Source organism: Oncorhynchus kisutch, linkage group LG10 (genome assembly GCF_002021735.2).
Source record: "Oncorhynchus kisutch isolate 150728-3 linkage group LG10, Okis_V2, whole genome shotgun sequence".
Classification (NCBI taxonomy): domain Eukaryota; kingdom Metazoa; phylum Chordata; class Actinopteri; order Salmoniformes; family Salmonidae; genus Oncorhynchus; species Oncorhynchus kisutch.
Window position 1 is genome coordinate 18987801 of NC_034183.2, and position 14480 is coordinate 19002280.

At 45.3% G+C, this 14480-nt stretch overlaps 1 protein-coding gene across 3 annotated transcripts in view; it reads right to left on the reverse strand.

The window, feature by feature from the left end:
* LOC109897861 (single-stranded DNA-binding protein 3-like) overlaps window positions 1-14480 on the reverse strand; it is a 125894-nt gene that overhangs the window by 6725 nt on the left and 104689 nt on the right. For all 3 annotated transcript variants that reach the window (XM_020492473.2, XM_020492474.2, XM_020492475.2), the window contains 7 exons: window positions 12442-12501; window positions 12231-12297; window positions 9856-9923; window positions 2201-2265; window positions 1935-1980; window positions 1779-1814; window positions 136-190 (listed from right to left, as the gene is read on the reverse strand). In XM_020492473.2, coding sequence (XP_020348062.1) covers window positions 136-190; window positions 1779-1814; window positions 1935-1980; window positions 2201-2265; window positions 9856-9923; window positions 12231-12297; window positions 12442-12501 — 397 coding nt within the window. The remainder of the gene's footprint in view (window positions 1-135; window positions 191-1778; window positions 1815-1934; window positions 1981-2200; window positions 2266-9855; window positions 9924-12230; window positions 12298-12441; window positions 12502-14480) is intronic.

Below are 14480 nucleotides of genomic sequence, written 5' to 3' on the forward strand. Positions count from 1 at the left end.
AAACAATCTAAGATTACTTAAGATACAAATGATTAGGTAAACAAAGTCACCAAGTGTGACTGACAGCAGAATGGTGAATGAAACAACCAGTTTAAATAGATTGAGGAGTGATATGGAGACATAAGTGTTGCGTACCTCCTGGGCTAGGCATGATGGGAGTACCTGGTGGGCCTCCGCCCCCTGGAGGACCCTGGGAGAAAGACGAGAGGAGGAGAGAAAGAGATTTAGAGGAAAGATATTTCCAAAACATCTAGACATACAGTACCTTCAAAAAATATTTACACCCCTTGACTTTTTCCAAATTTTGTGGGGATACAAGGTGAGATTCAAATGTATTTATTAGTGATTTTTTTGTCAATGATCTACACAAAATACAAATATTTATGAAAAATAAAACACTAATATATGTTGATTATATAAGTATTAAAAACCCTTGAGTCAATACATATTAGAATCACCTTTGACAGTGATTACAGCAGTGAGTCTTTCTGGGTAAATCCATGAACTTTGCACACCTGGATTAGAAAATAATTGCACATTTGTCTTAAAAAGTTTTTTTAAGCTCTGTCAAGTTGGTTGTTGAGCATTGCTAGACAGGCATTTTCAAGTCGTGCCATAGATTTTCACGCTGATTTAAGTCAAAACTGCTAGGCCACTCAGGAACAGTCAATGTTGTCTTGGTAGGCAACTCCAGTGTATATTTGACCTTGTGTTTTAGGTTATTGTCCTGCTGAAAGGTGAATTTATAAGCTCTATTCAGTTTATTTTTATCCTTAAAAACTCCCTAGTCCTTGTCGATGACAAGCATACCCAAATCATGATGCGGCCACCACCATGCTTGAAAATATGAAGAGTGGTACTCAGTGATGTGTTGTGTTGGATATGCTCCAAACATTACACTTTGCATTCAGGACAAAGTTAATTTCTTTGCCACATTTTTGGCAGTTTTACTTGAGTGTCTTGTTGCAAACAGGATGCATGTTTTGGAATATTTTTTATTCTGTACAGGTTTCCTTCTTTTCACCCTATCATTTAGCTTAGTATTGTGGAGTAACTACAATGTTGATCCAGCCTCACTTTTCTCCTATCACAGCCAATACTCGAACTGAACTTTGAGCGGTTTCTTTCCTCTCAGGCAACTGAGTTAGGAAGGACACCTGTATCGTTGTAGTGACTGGGTGTATTGATACACCATCCAAAGTGTAACTAATACCATGCTTAAAGGAATATTCAATGTCTTTTTTTTTTTACCCATCTACCAATAGGCACCATTCTTTGCGAGGCATTGGAAAGCCACCCTGGTCTTTGGTTGAATCTGTGTTTGAAATTCACTGCTCAACTGAGGGACCTTACAGATCATTGTATATGTGGGGTACAGAGATGAGGTACAGTAGTCCTTCAAAAATCATGTTAAACATTATTATTGCACACAGTGTGAGTCCATGCAGCTTATTATGTGACTTGTTAAACACATATTTACTCCTGAACTTATTTAGGATTGCCATAACAAAAGGGGTTCAATACTTAGACACAATACATTTCTGCTTTTCATTTTCTATGAAAAACATAATTCCACATTGACATCATGGGGTATTGTGTGTAGGCCAGTGACACACAATCTCAATTGAAATCGGTTTTAAATTCAGGCTGTAACACAACAAAATGTCGAAAAAGTCAAGGGGTGTGAAAACTTTCTCAACGCACTGTATACAGTAGCATGCCAGTCAGATGTCAGCTATGGCTAACAATACTAACCAGTGTTTAGGCTTGAGACTTACCACATAGTTGCCAGGAGATGACGAGGAATAGGCTATCTACAGAAAGAGAATAGAAAGGGGAAACAATCAGTAAACTCATGACTTTCACAACAAAGAAACGCCTCTAAAGTCAATGAGGCATTAGAGTGAGTGAGAAGGTGAGTGAGCATGACTTACTGAGTTTGCGTTGGGATTGGGCCAGGGACCTCGACCTCCAGGACCCCTGAGACAGAGAGAGGGGAGGAAAATAGGCTGTGTGAGAGAGGATCACTGCGGAACAAATTAGAGCTTATATTTGCTCAAATTGTTACTTGTCAAATATTGTTACATACTATCAGTGCTATTAATAGCAATTCCAATCGTACTTCAGATATTTGGACCAAAAAATATCATGGTAAGTAGATGGAGGTGATTAAATGCCTTTGGAGAATGACTGCACTCACATATTCATCCCTGGCATTCCTGGCCCCATGGAGTTGGGAGGAGGCCTCATTCCACCACCATAGTTCTACACAGAGAGAGGAATACACTGCGTCAACCCTTGGTACTAGTGAGGACAATACATGCCAGGGATCACCTTCTCATTTGTTGTGTTTAAGACAGATACCAGTTTTGAATGACTTGATCCTGATCAGCAATGTACGTGCATAATGATAACAGGGGCATGTGTGTCTGAATATGTGGTGTGTGTGTGCACGTGTGCACGTGTGTTGTGATGGTTGCACAGTGGGGGCTTGGCATGACAGTAGCGTGGAGCAGGACACAGAGTAGCTCCATTCAGAGGTAGAGTTTTGTTCAGCGGATGATTACACTGGTCGAGCAGTTGTCGAACAAGCTGCTGAATTGTTGTCTGCCAAAGTTACACAATGAGGGTAGCTGGGAGGGGCAGGGAGAAGGGCATAGAGAATGGAAGGGAGAAGGGCATAGAGAATGGAAGGGAGAAGGGCAGGGAGAAGGGCATAGAGAATGGGAGGGAGGGGCAGGGAGAAGTTGAGGGAGAAGAGCAGGGAGAAGGGCAGGGAGAAGGGCAGAAGGGCAGGGAGAAGGGCAGGGAGAATGGTAGGGAGGGGCAGGGAGAGGCAGGGAGAAGGGCAGGGAGAAGGGCAGAAGGGCAGGGAGAAGGGCAGGGAGAATGGGAGGGAGAAGAGCAGGGAGAAGGGCAGGGAGAATGGTAGGGAGGGGCAGGGAGAAGGGCAGAAGGGCAGGGAGAAGGGCAGGGAGAAGGGCAGGGAGAATGGTAGGGAGGGGCAGGGAGAGGCAGGGAGAAGGGCAGAAGGGCAGGGAGAAGGGCAGGGGGAAGGGTACGGAGAATGGTAGGGAGGGGCAGGGAGAGGCAGGGAGAAGGGCAGCGGGGCACATGAAGCTCAAACTGACTTGGTGATTGGAAACGAGACTGTGGATTTATACTTAACAAGGAGAGGGGTGCTACTTGAGGGGTATGATGTCGGGCCCGCTTTGAGACAAAGCAGATAGAAATAGCTGGGGGGAAAAAAGTTGCAAGAGCGATTCAGGTATTCCAAAACAACCACAGGTGCTCTTGGAGGGGAATAGTACTAGAAATTCTAACCACAAATAAATGCTAAGTGGCATAAAGAAATCAAGTCCAGGCACTTGCTTGAGTTAAAGGCTAAAGTCAAAAAGCCTTTAAAGTGTGGGCTACTTCACTATTAAAATACACCAATGCGTTTTCGGCCTTCATTTTTTAAATGTATTTTATTTCACCTTTATTTAACCAGGTAGGCAAGTTGAGAACAAGTTCTCATTTACAATTGCGACCTGGCCAAGATAAAGCAAAGCAGTTCGACACATGCAACAACACAGAGTTACACATGGAGTAAAACAAACATACAGTCAATAATACAGTAGAAACAATTCTATATACGATGTGAGCAAATGAGGTGAGAAAATGGAGGTAAAGGCAAAAAAAGGCCATGGTGGCAAAGTAAATACAATATAGCAAGTAAAACACTGGAATTGTAGATTTGCAGTGGAAGAATGTGCAAAGTAGAAATAAGAATAATGGGGTGCAAAGGAGCAAAATAAATAAATACAGTAGGGAAAGAGGTAGTTGTTTGGGCTAAATTATAGATGGGCTATGTACAGGTGCAGTAATCTGTGAGCTGCTCTGACAGCTGGTGCTTAAAGCTAGTGAGGGAAATAAGTGTTTCCAGTTTCAGAGATTTTTGTAGTTCATTCCAGTCATTGGCAGCAGAGAACTGGAAGGAGAGGCGGCCAAAGAAAGAATTGGTTTTTGGGGGTGACCAGAGAGATATACCTGCTGGAGCAGGTGCTACAGGTGGGTGATGCTATGGTGACCAGCGAGCTGAGATAAGGGGGACTTTACCTAGCAGGGTCTTGTAGATGACATGGAGCCAGTGGGTTTGGCGACGAGTATGAAGCAAGGGCCAGCCAACGAGTGTGTACAGGTCGCAATAGTGTGTAGTATATGGGGCTTTGGTGACAAATGGATGGCACTGTGATAGACTGCATCCAATTTGTTGAGTAGGGTATTGGAGGCTATTTTGTAAATGACATCGACGAAGTCGAGGATTGGTAGGATGGTCAGTTTTACAAGGGTATGTTTGGCAGCATGAGTGAAGGATGCTTTGTTACGAAATAGGAAGCCAATTCTAGATTTAACTTTGGATTGGAGATTTTTTGATGTGGGTCTGGAAGGAGAGTTTACAGTCTAACCAGACACCTAGGTATTTGTAGTTGTCCACGTATTCTAATTCAGAGCCGTCCAGAGTAGTGATGTTGGACAGGTGGGCAGGTGCAGGCAGCGATCCGTCAGCATTTAGTTTAACTTGTATTTAAGAGCAATTGGAGGCCACGGAAGGAAAGTTGTATGGCATTGAAGCTTGCCTGGAGGGTCGTTAACACAGTGTCCAGAAGGGCCAGGAGTATACAGAATGGTGTCGTCTGCGTAGAGGTGGATCAGAGACTCACCAGCAGCAAGAGCGACATCATTGCTGTATACAGAGAAGAGAGTCGGTCCAAGAATTTAACCCTGTGGCACCCCCATAGAGACTGCCAGAGGTCTGGACAACAGACCCTCCGATTTGACACACTGAACTCTATCAGAGAAGTAGTTGGTGAACCAGGCGAGGCAATCATTTGAGAAACCAAGGCTGTCGAGTTTGCCGATGAGAATGTGGTGATTGACAGAGTCTAAAGCCATGGCCAGATCAATGAATACGGCTGCACAGTAATGTTTCTTATCGATGGCGGTTAAGATATCGTTTAGGACCTTGAGCGTGGCTGAGGTGCACCCATGACCAGCTCTGAAACCAGATTGCATAGCAGAGAGGGTATGGTGAGATTCTAAATGGTCGGTGATCTGTTTGTTGACTTGGCTTTCAAAGACCTTAGAAAGGCAGGGTAGGATAGATAAAGGTCTGTAGCAGTTTGGGTCAAGAGTGTCCCCCCCTTTGAAGAGGGGGATGACCGCAGCTGCTTTCCAATCTTTGGGAATCTCAGACGACACGAAAGAGAGGTTGAAATTTTAGAAAGAAAGGGTCCAGATTGTCTAGCCCAGCTGATTTGTAGGGGTCCAGATTTTGCAGCTCTTTCAGAACATCAGCTGACTGGATTTGGGAGAAGGAGAAATGGGGAAGGCTTGGGCGAGTTGCTGTTGACCGGGGTAGCGGTAGCCAGGTGGAAAGCATGGCCAGCCGTAGAAAAATGCTTATTGAAATTCTCAATTATAGTGGATTTATCAGTGGTGACACTGTTTCCTATCTTCAGTGCAGTGGGCAGCTGGGAGGTGTTCTTATTCTCCATGAACTTTTTTGAGTTAGTGTTGCAGGAAGCAAATTTCTGCTTGAAAAAGCTAGCCTTGGCTTGTGTATATTGGTTTCTAGCTTCCCTGAAAAGCTGCATATCACGGGGACTGTTCGATGCTAATGTGGTGGTTAAGGGCAGTCAGGTCTGGGGAGAACCAAGGGCTACATCTGTTCCTGGTAATACATTTCCTGAATGGGGCATGCTTATTTAAGATGGTTAGGAAGGCATTTAAAAAAAAACAGGCATCCTCTACTGAAGGGATGAGATCAATATCCTTCCAGGATACCCCGGGCCAGGTCGATTAGAAAGGCCTGCTCGCTGAAGTGTTTCAGGGAGCGTTTGACCGTGATGAGTGGAGGTCGTTTGACCGCTGACCCATTACGGATGCAGGCAATGAGGCAGTGATCGCTGAGATCTTGGTTGAAGACAGCAGAGGTGTATTTAGAGGGCAAGTTGGTTAGGATGATATGAGGGTGCCCGTGTTTACGGCTTTGGGGAGGTACCTGGTAGGTTCATTGATAATTTGTGTGAAATTGAGGGCATCAAGCTAGATTGTAGGATGGCTGGGGTGTTAAGTATGTTCCAGTTTAGGTCACCTAGCAGCACGAGCTCTGAAGATAAATGGGGGGCAATCAGTTCACATATGGTGTCCAGAGCACAGTTGGGGGCAGAGGATGGTCTACAGCAGGCGGCAACGGTGAGAGACTTGTTTTTAGAGAGGTGGATTTTTAGAAGTAGAAGTTCAAATTGTTTGGGTACAGACCTGGATAGTAGGACAGAACTCTGCAGGCTATCTTTGCAGTAGATTGCAACACCGCCCCCTTTGGCAGTTCTATCTTGTCTGAAAATGTTGTAGATAGGGATGAACATTTCTGAATTTTTGGTGCTCTTCCTAAGCCAGGATTCAGACACAGCTAGAACATCTGGGTTGGCAGAGTGTGCTAAAGCAGTGAATAAAACAAACATGCATGAAACCAAGGATATTACGGTTACAGAAGTCATCAAAAGAGAGCGCCTGAGGAATAGGAGTGGAGCTAGGCACTGCAGGGCCTGGATTCACCAGAGGAAAAGAGGAGTACTAGGATAAGGGTACAGCTAAAAGCAATGAGAATTGGTCGTCTAGAACAGAGAGGAAAAGGAGGTTTCTGGGGGCGATGAAATAGCTTCAAGGTATAATGTACAGACAAAGGTATGGTAGGATGTGAAAACAGTGGAGGTAAACCTAGGTATTGAGTGATGATGAGAGAGATATTGTCTCTAGAAACATCATTGAAACCAGGAGATGTCTTCGCATGTGTGGGTGGTGGAACTAATAGGTTGGATAAGGTATAGTGAGCAAGACTAGAGGCTCTACAGTGAAATAAGACAATAAACACTAACCAGAACAGCAATGGACAAGGCATATTGACATTAAGGAGAGGCATGCTTAGTTGAGTGATGAAAAGGGTCCAGTGAGTAGTGAGGTTGGTTGGGGTCACGGGGATTCAGACAGCTAGCCAGGCCATCGGTAACAAGCTAGCATAGGATGGAGGTCTGTTTTTAGCCACCTCGTGCGTTTCCGTCGGTAGGATTAGTGGGGTTCCATGTGGTAGAGGGGATCAATCCAATTCGCCAAAAAAAATAGATATAGTTATAGAGGCCCAAGAAAAAAGAAAAAAATTGTCCAATAGATCTATTCAGATAGCAGCCGATAAGACATGTAACGATTAGTGGGCCGCAGATGGGCGTTCAGGTAACGTCGCGACGGAGGAGCTAGCTGGATAACTCCCTCGGGCAGATAATTTCGGTAGTCCAGTTGTGAAGGCCCGGTGGGGCTCTGCATTGGCAGAAAAACGGGTCCGGATAGGTGATTGTAGCCCAGGAGTGGCTGATGGAACTCGTCAAGCTGGCTAGCTCCGGAATAATTGATGTTTGCTCCGGGATCGACGTAAGCCGATAGTCACACGGATAGCAGCTAGCTAGCTGCGAGATCCAGGTATAAATGTCCAGAGTTTGCGATTGAAATCCGGGGACATGAGCTATTCTGATTAGCTTATGAATAGCTTCTGGTTAGCTTCAGGCTAGCTTCTGGTTAGCTTCTGGCTAGCTTCTATGGAGGATTACAGATTTGAGGTAAATAATACTTTTTTTATAAATTGGTGAGGCATGTTGCAGGAGAGTGTTTTGAAGTTGAGTTTATGGAAAATAAAAATATATATATAAAATTACACCACATGACCAAAAGTATGTGGACAGCTGCTCGACAAACATCTCATTCCAAAATAATTGCCATTAATATGGAGTTGGTCCCCTCTTTACTGCTATAACTGCCTCCACTCTTCTGAGAAGGCTTTCCACTAGATGTTGGAACATTGATGCAAGGACTTGCTGCCATTCAGTCACAAGAGCATTAGTAAGGTCGGGCACTGATGTCGGGCGATTAGGCCTGGCTGGCAGTTCCAATTCATCCCAAAGGTGTTAAGGTCAGGGCTCTGTGCAGGACAGTCAAATTCTTCCACACTGATCTCGACAAACCATTTCTGTATGGACCTTGAATTGTGAATGGGGGCATTGTCATGCTGAGACAGTAAAGGACCTTCCCCAAACTGTTGCCACAAAGTAGGAAGCACAGAATCATCTAGAATGTCATTATATGCTGTAGCATTAAGATGTCCCTTCACTGGAACTAAGGGGCCTAGCCAAAACATGAAAAACAGCCCCAGACCATTATTCCTCCTCCGAACGTTACAGTTGGCACTATGCATTTGGGCAGGTAGCGTTCTCTTGGCATCCGCCAAACCCAAATTCGTCCGTCGGACTGCTAGATGGTGAAGAGTGATTCATCACTCCAGAGAAGGCGTTTCCACTGCTCTAGAGTCCAATGGCGGCAAGCTTACACCACGCCAGCCAATGCTTGGCATCGCGTATGGTGATCTTAGGCTTGTGTGCAAGCTGCTTGGTCATGGAAACCCATTTCATGAAGCTCCGGGACAAACAGTTATTGTCCTGACATTGCTTCCAGAGGCAGTTTGGAACTCGGTAGTGAGTGTTGCAACCTTGGACAGATCATTTTTACGCACTACGCGCTTCAGCACTCGGCGGTCCCGTTCTGTTAGCCCCACCCCTTCGCGGCTGAGCCTTTGTTGCTCATAAACATTTCCACTTCACAATAACAGCACTTACAGTTGACCTGGGCAGCTCTAGCAGGGCAGAAATTTGCTAAACGGATTTGTTGGAAAAGTGGCATCCTATGACTGTGATACATTGAAAGTCACTGAGCTCTTCAGTAAGGCCATTCTACTGCAAATATTTGTCTATAGAGATTTCATGCAAAAAAATAGTGTATTTGTGATTACCGTAATTTCCGGACTATAAGCTGCTACTTTTTTCCCACGCTTTGAACCTGGCGGTTTATACAATGACGCTGCTAATTTATGGATTTTTCCCGCTTTCACAAGATTCATGCCGCCAAAAAACTGAGCACCGTGACATAATGTGACGTAAATCGAGCGCGCTCAAACATCCCATCATTCTGATTACGGTAGTCATTTTGTCACCCTCATCATGGCAAAGACACGGAGAAATGCATATGATGCAGCTTTCAAGTTGAAGGCGATCGATCTGGCTGTTGGAAAAGGAAGGATGGACTGCTGCGTGTTGAAGAGGGCAGCGATCCAACATCGGATGAAGCAATTCTGAGGCTATTCAACTCCGACACCGAAGGAGATGACTTCAGTGGTTTCAGTGCACAGGAGGAGGAAGATAGTGACCAATGACTTTCTTGGTAGGCTAGTGTTTACTGATATTTTGAAAAATTTTGTTACAAGCCGTGTTTCGTTTAAAAGCCTATTTATTTTTGTTTACAAGCCGGGTTTCGTTTAAAAGCCTATTTATTTTTGTTTACAAGCCGGGTTTCGTTTAAAAGCCTATTTATTTTTGTTACCAGCCGTGTTTAGTTTAAAAGCCTATTTATTTTTGTTTACAAGCCGTGTTTCGTTCAAAGGCTGTGTAAAGTTCATTTGTTTCAATGTACCGGTAGGCACCTGCGGCTTATAGACATGGGCGGCTTATTTATGTACAAAATACTTTTTTTTTTAATTCAGTGGGTGCGGTTTATATTCAGGTGTGCTTAAATAGTCCAGAAATTACAGTATACATTTTTAATTGAGCTTTTCCAGATAGAAATACTTTAGGTTGAGACAGACATTAGTGAATAAGTAGCGATGAAAGCAACCTTGTGTGTTTAGTGTGTTATGCTGTAAATGGACATGGGGATCATGGATAGAGGGGTGGAGCAGCAGAGTTTAGGGGGAGTCATGGTGTCTGCCTGTACCTGTGGGCCCATGCCACCCATCCCTCTGGGGGGATTCATCCGCATCGGGCCGCCCATGTTTGGATGTCCTGGAAGAGGGATGATCGAGAGGAAGTCCGTCAGCATTGGACAATTTCAGACGAAATACATTCTACAAGCACATATCCCTAAAGCTGCAATATGCAATGTGAGTTATAGATCTGTCATTTTCATTGAAAGCAAATCTAAGAAGCAGTAGATCTGTTCTATGTGTCCAATTTCTATGCTTCCCGTTCTTAAGTTCCGTTTTTGCGTCTTTTACTTTCGGTTTTGTACACCAGCTTCAAACAGCTGAAAATAAAAAATGTGTGGTTTTTGAAAAAATATTTTACAGCGATTTAGATGGTTTTGCTTGTTTTGTCACAGAAACTATTGGGATTTTTGCAACCAGGAAATGGCGGAGTGATTTCTGCATATTGCACCTTTAAAGGGATATTGCACCTTTAAAGGGATACTGTGGGATTCTGTATTTAACTCCTTTTTGGGGGTAGGCACAAAACTACCTTTATACTTCCATAAATTTGATCTTCAGATGAGTCCTGTGACACTAGGAGAACCCCATTGTGATCGTGAGAATCTCCCCTTTCGCCTCCCGGGTGGCGCAGTGGTTAAGGGCGCTGTACTGCAGCGCCAGCTGTGCCATCAGAGACTCTGAGTTCGCGCCCAGGCTCTGTCGTAAACGGCCGCGACCGGGAGATCCGTGGGGCGACGCACAATTGGCCTAGCGTCGCCCGTGTTAGGGAGGGATTGGCCGGTAGGGATGTCCTTGTCTCATTGCACACCAGCGACTCCTGTGGCGGGCCATGGTTGCCAGGTGCACTGTGTTTCCTCCGACACATTGGTGCGGCTGGCTTCCGGGTTGGATGCGCGCTGTGTTAAGAAGCAGTGCGGCTTGGTTGGGTTGTGTATCGGAGGACGCATGACTTTCAACTTTCGTCTCTCCCGAGCCCGTACGGGAGTTGTAGCGATGAGACAAGATAGTAGCTACTAAAACAATTGGATACCACGAAATTGGGGAGAAAACGGGGTATTTTTTATATTTTTTAAACACAAATAAAAGACAATCTCCCCTTTCCACAGTGGGGTCACATTAGTTTGTTGCCCAAATGCAACTAACAGAAGTTGGCACATCGACGGTACCGACGTCAGATAAGTCACCTGACACTTGGGAGGGCCGTAGAGCAAAACGGAGAACACCATCATGAGAGTGTCCTCTTTCCATAGAGTGGTAATGGTTTCTAGGTCAAACTGTTCAGACGCTACAGACGTTTTCGTAAGAAGACCGATTTTTGGATATCTCATGGTCTGACAAACACCATTCTAGGTCTGCTGCCTTCTATAGGTCTGCTGCCTTCTATAGGTCTGCTGCCTTCTATAGGTCTGCTGCCTTCTATAGGTCTGCTGCCTTCTATAGCTCTGCTGCCTTCTATAGCTCTGCTGCCTTCTATAGCTCTGCTGCCTTCTATAGCTCTGCTGCCTTCTATAGCTCTGCTGCCTTCTATAGCTCTGCTGCCTTCTATAGCTCTGCTGCCTTCTATAGGTCTGCTGCCTTCTATAGGTCTGCTGCCTTCTAGGTCTGCCTTCTATAGCTCTGCTGCCTTCTATAGCTCTGCTGCCTTCTATAGGTCTGCTGCCTTCTATAGGTCTGCTGCCTTCTATAGCTCTGCTGCCTTCTATAGGTCTGCTGCCTTCTATAGGTCTGCTGCCTTCTATAGCTCTGCTGCCTTCTATAGCTCTGCTGCCTTCTATAGCTCTGCTGCCTTCTATAGCTCTGCTGCCTTCTATAGCTCTGCTGCCTTCTATAGCTCTGCCACCGTGTTGTCATTGAGAGTGATGCAGTGGTGTATGGTCTGACAAACACCATTCTAGGTCTGCTGCCTTCTATAGGTCTGCTGCCTTCTACAGGTCTGCTGCCTTCTATAGCTCTGCTGCCTTCTATAGGTCTGCTGCCTTCTATAGCTCTGCCACCGTGTTGTCATTGAGAGTGATGCAGTGGTGTATGGTCTGACAAACACCATTCTAGGTCTGCTGCCTTCTATAGGTCTGCTGCCTTCTATAGGTCTGCTGCCTTCTATAGGTCTGCTGCCTTCTATAGGTCTGCTGCCTTCTATAGCTCTGCCACCGTGTTGTCATTGAGATTGATGCAGTGGTGTGTCAATCGACTCTAGGGGGTTGAGGTGTTTTTCTACCCAGAGGCAGATGAATATGCAGTACATACCCCTTTCTATCACGAAAGCAATGATGTCCGATGTTAAGAAAAACAGTGTTCGTTGTGGCAGTTTCACCAAGTACTGATTCCAGCTTCAAGCTAATAGATATTACACGTTACAAAATGAATAGAAGTGTGAGGTGTTTACCCTGTGGTCTGGTGGGGTCCAGGCTGTTTGGCAGGAGAGGCTGTGACCCTGGGACTCCCACAGGGGGCTGAGAGACAAAGGGTATAAGAGAGAGACGAACATTAGCACAGAGCATTCAACTCCCTGACAATGTACTACTCACATGTAAGACACATACTTCTAGAGAACACCTTTTATATATATATTTTTTTTGGGGGGGGGGGTACTTTACCTGATTTGGCATGCGGAGTGAGGGGCGAGGTCCACCTGGGTACCTTGGGGACATGAAAGGCTGTGGGGAGGAGGACAGATGTCAACGTCAGTCTTATCCATCATGCTACTGTACGACTTTCAGCTGTCAGCAGGGGGAACCATTGTGCTGGAGAAAGTGAGCTTTGTTTGCATTCTACACAAGGCAAAGGCTGTGTCTGAACAATAGTCTGAACAACAGTCTGAACAACAGTCTGAACAATAGTCTGAACAATAGTCTGAACAACAGTCTGAACAACAGTCTGAACAACAGTCTGAACAACAGTCTGAACAATAGTCCTCAGATGCTGAAGACTAATAGAACAGAATAGAATAGGGGAAATAAAGAGGGAAGATAAAGAGAGAGAAAGGTGGAGTAGAGGATGGACGTGGGTGATGTCAGCATGTTGAATGAGGGAACTGTAGAGGATGAGGGATGAGGATGGGAGGGTGTGTGCAGGAGGGTAGTGGAAGAATACACATCTATATCGGTTTTTACACACGCACACACCCCCACACACACAAACACAACTGACTGTATTGATCAATTGTCCAACAGAGCTACCAGACAACATTTTGACAGTGTGATAGAACCACAGAAAATATCTCAGTGTATCTAAAGGCGTCAACATGCTTCAGTTCGGCTGGCGCCTAGCCGAGTTGTGCTCGCATACTCCTTTAAAAAGACCTTGGCTTGAAGAACAACAAAAAAGCAGCAATAGTACTGTTTGTCCATTTTAAGACACCGTAGCCAGTATACCCTTCCACAAAATAGTCTGACTTAATCTAAGATAATTCAAGAAATCTGTCATTAATTTTGACGTTTTTGCCAAGGAGATCTTAGACGCGCAATTTGACATCTAAATAAGGTGTTTGGTTCAATATATCTCAAGTGAAAAAACATGCAGGAGTACAGGCACTTCATTCAAGAATTCCTACTGTTGAATAATGGCCGATGAGGGGGCGTAGACTTTGGCTACTGACATCAGCTTGCCTCGAGAGAAAAAATCCAACACGTCACAAAATGTTGTCATAATATCTGCACGGACTGTTCTGAACTGTTTAGGCTGAGAAGGATGCGGACGCCTTCACAAAAAAAAGTTGTATCTAAAGAATACTTTCATTAATCAAGTGAAAACACAATATAATAATCATTTAGAGCGCAACTAACCAGTGTTATTGACAATGACATAACACACAAATTATCATGCTATGAGAGATGTGTACGGTCAGGCGAAACATGACGCCATGACCACACAGAAACAGGCTTTCAGAGCCAATTAAACACAAGGTACTACTTGGTCGAAGGGAGACGAGGCCAGCTGGAGGACAGGTTAAGTAATGACCAGGCCCTGGAGGGAAAGACTGCCATTTCCCCTTCACCCTCTATCCCTTCCCCTTCTCCCTCCATCTAGCTGTCCTTAATTCTCTCTCCCCCCTCTCCCTTCTCTCTCCCCCCCTCTCCCTTCTCTCTCCCCTCTCCAATCCCTCTCTCCTCTCTCCCCCTCTCTCTCTCCCCCTCTGCTTTTGTCTAAGCCAAGTTGTGGTGAGTTTGTGTGCGAGCGCTCCACAGTGCAATATTAATGGGATATGAATGGGATATTGATGGGATATGGGATAGTGAGTGCCGGGGTCAGGGAGAGGAGAGAGCATGCCTGCTCTGCTCAGCCTGGCCAGATGCACCCCCACTCTTCCTCTATTCTCTACAGCTGGGCCAACACAGCTGAATTATTTATCCAATCTACAGCGTCATGGCCACTGTCTGTCCACAACTAGAGAGCAGGGCTGTTTGTATGGACATATGTTTTGGGGGGTGGGAGGTGGGTAGGGAGTGTGGGTGAGAGACAAAAAGAGACAGATAAGGAGTGAGGGAGTGCAAAAGAGGAAGAGACCGAGAGAGACAGAAGCCTCTCAGTGTGAGTGGACAGGCAGAGAGGAAGAGACCAAGGGAGACAGAGGCCTCTCAGTGTGAGTGGACAGGCAGAGAGGAAGAGACCAAGGGAGACAGAGGCCTCTCAGTGT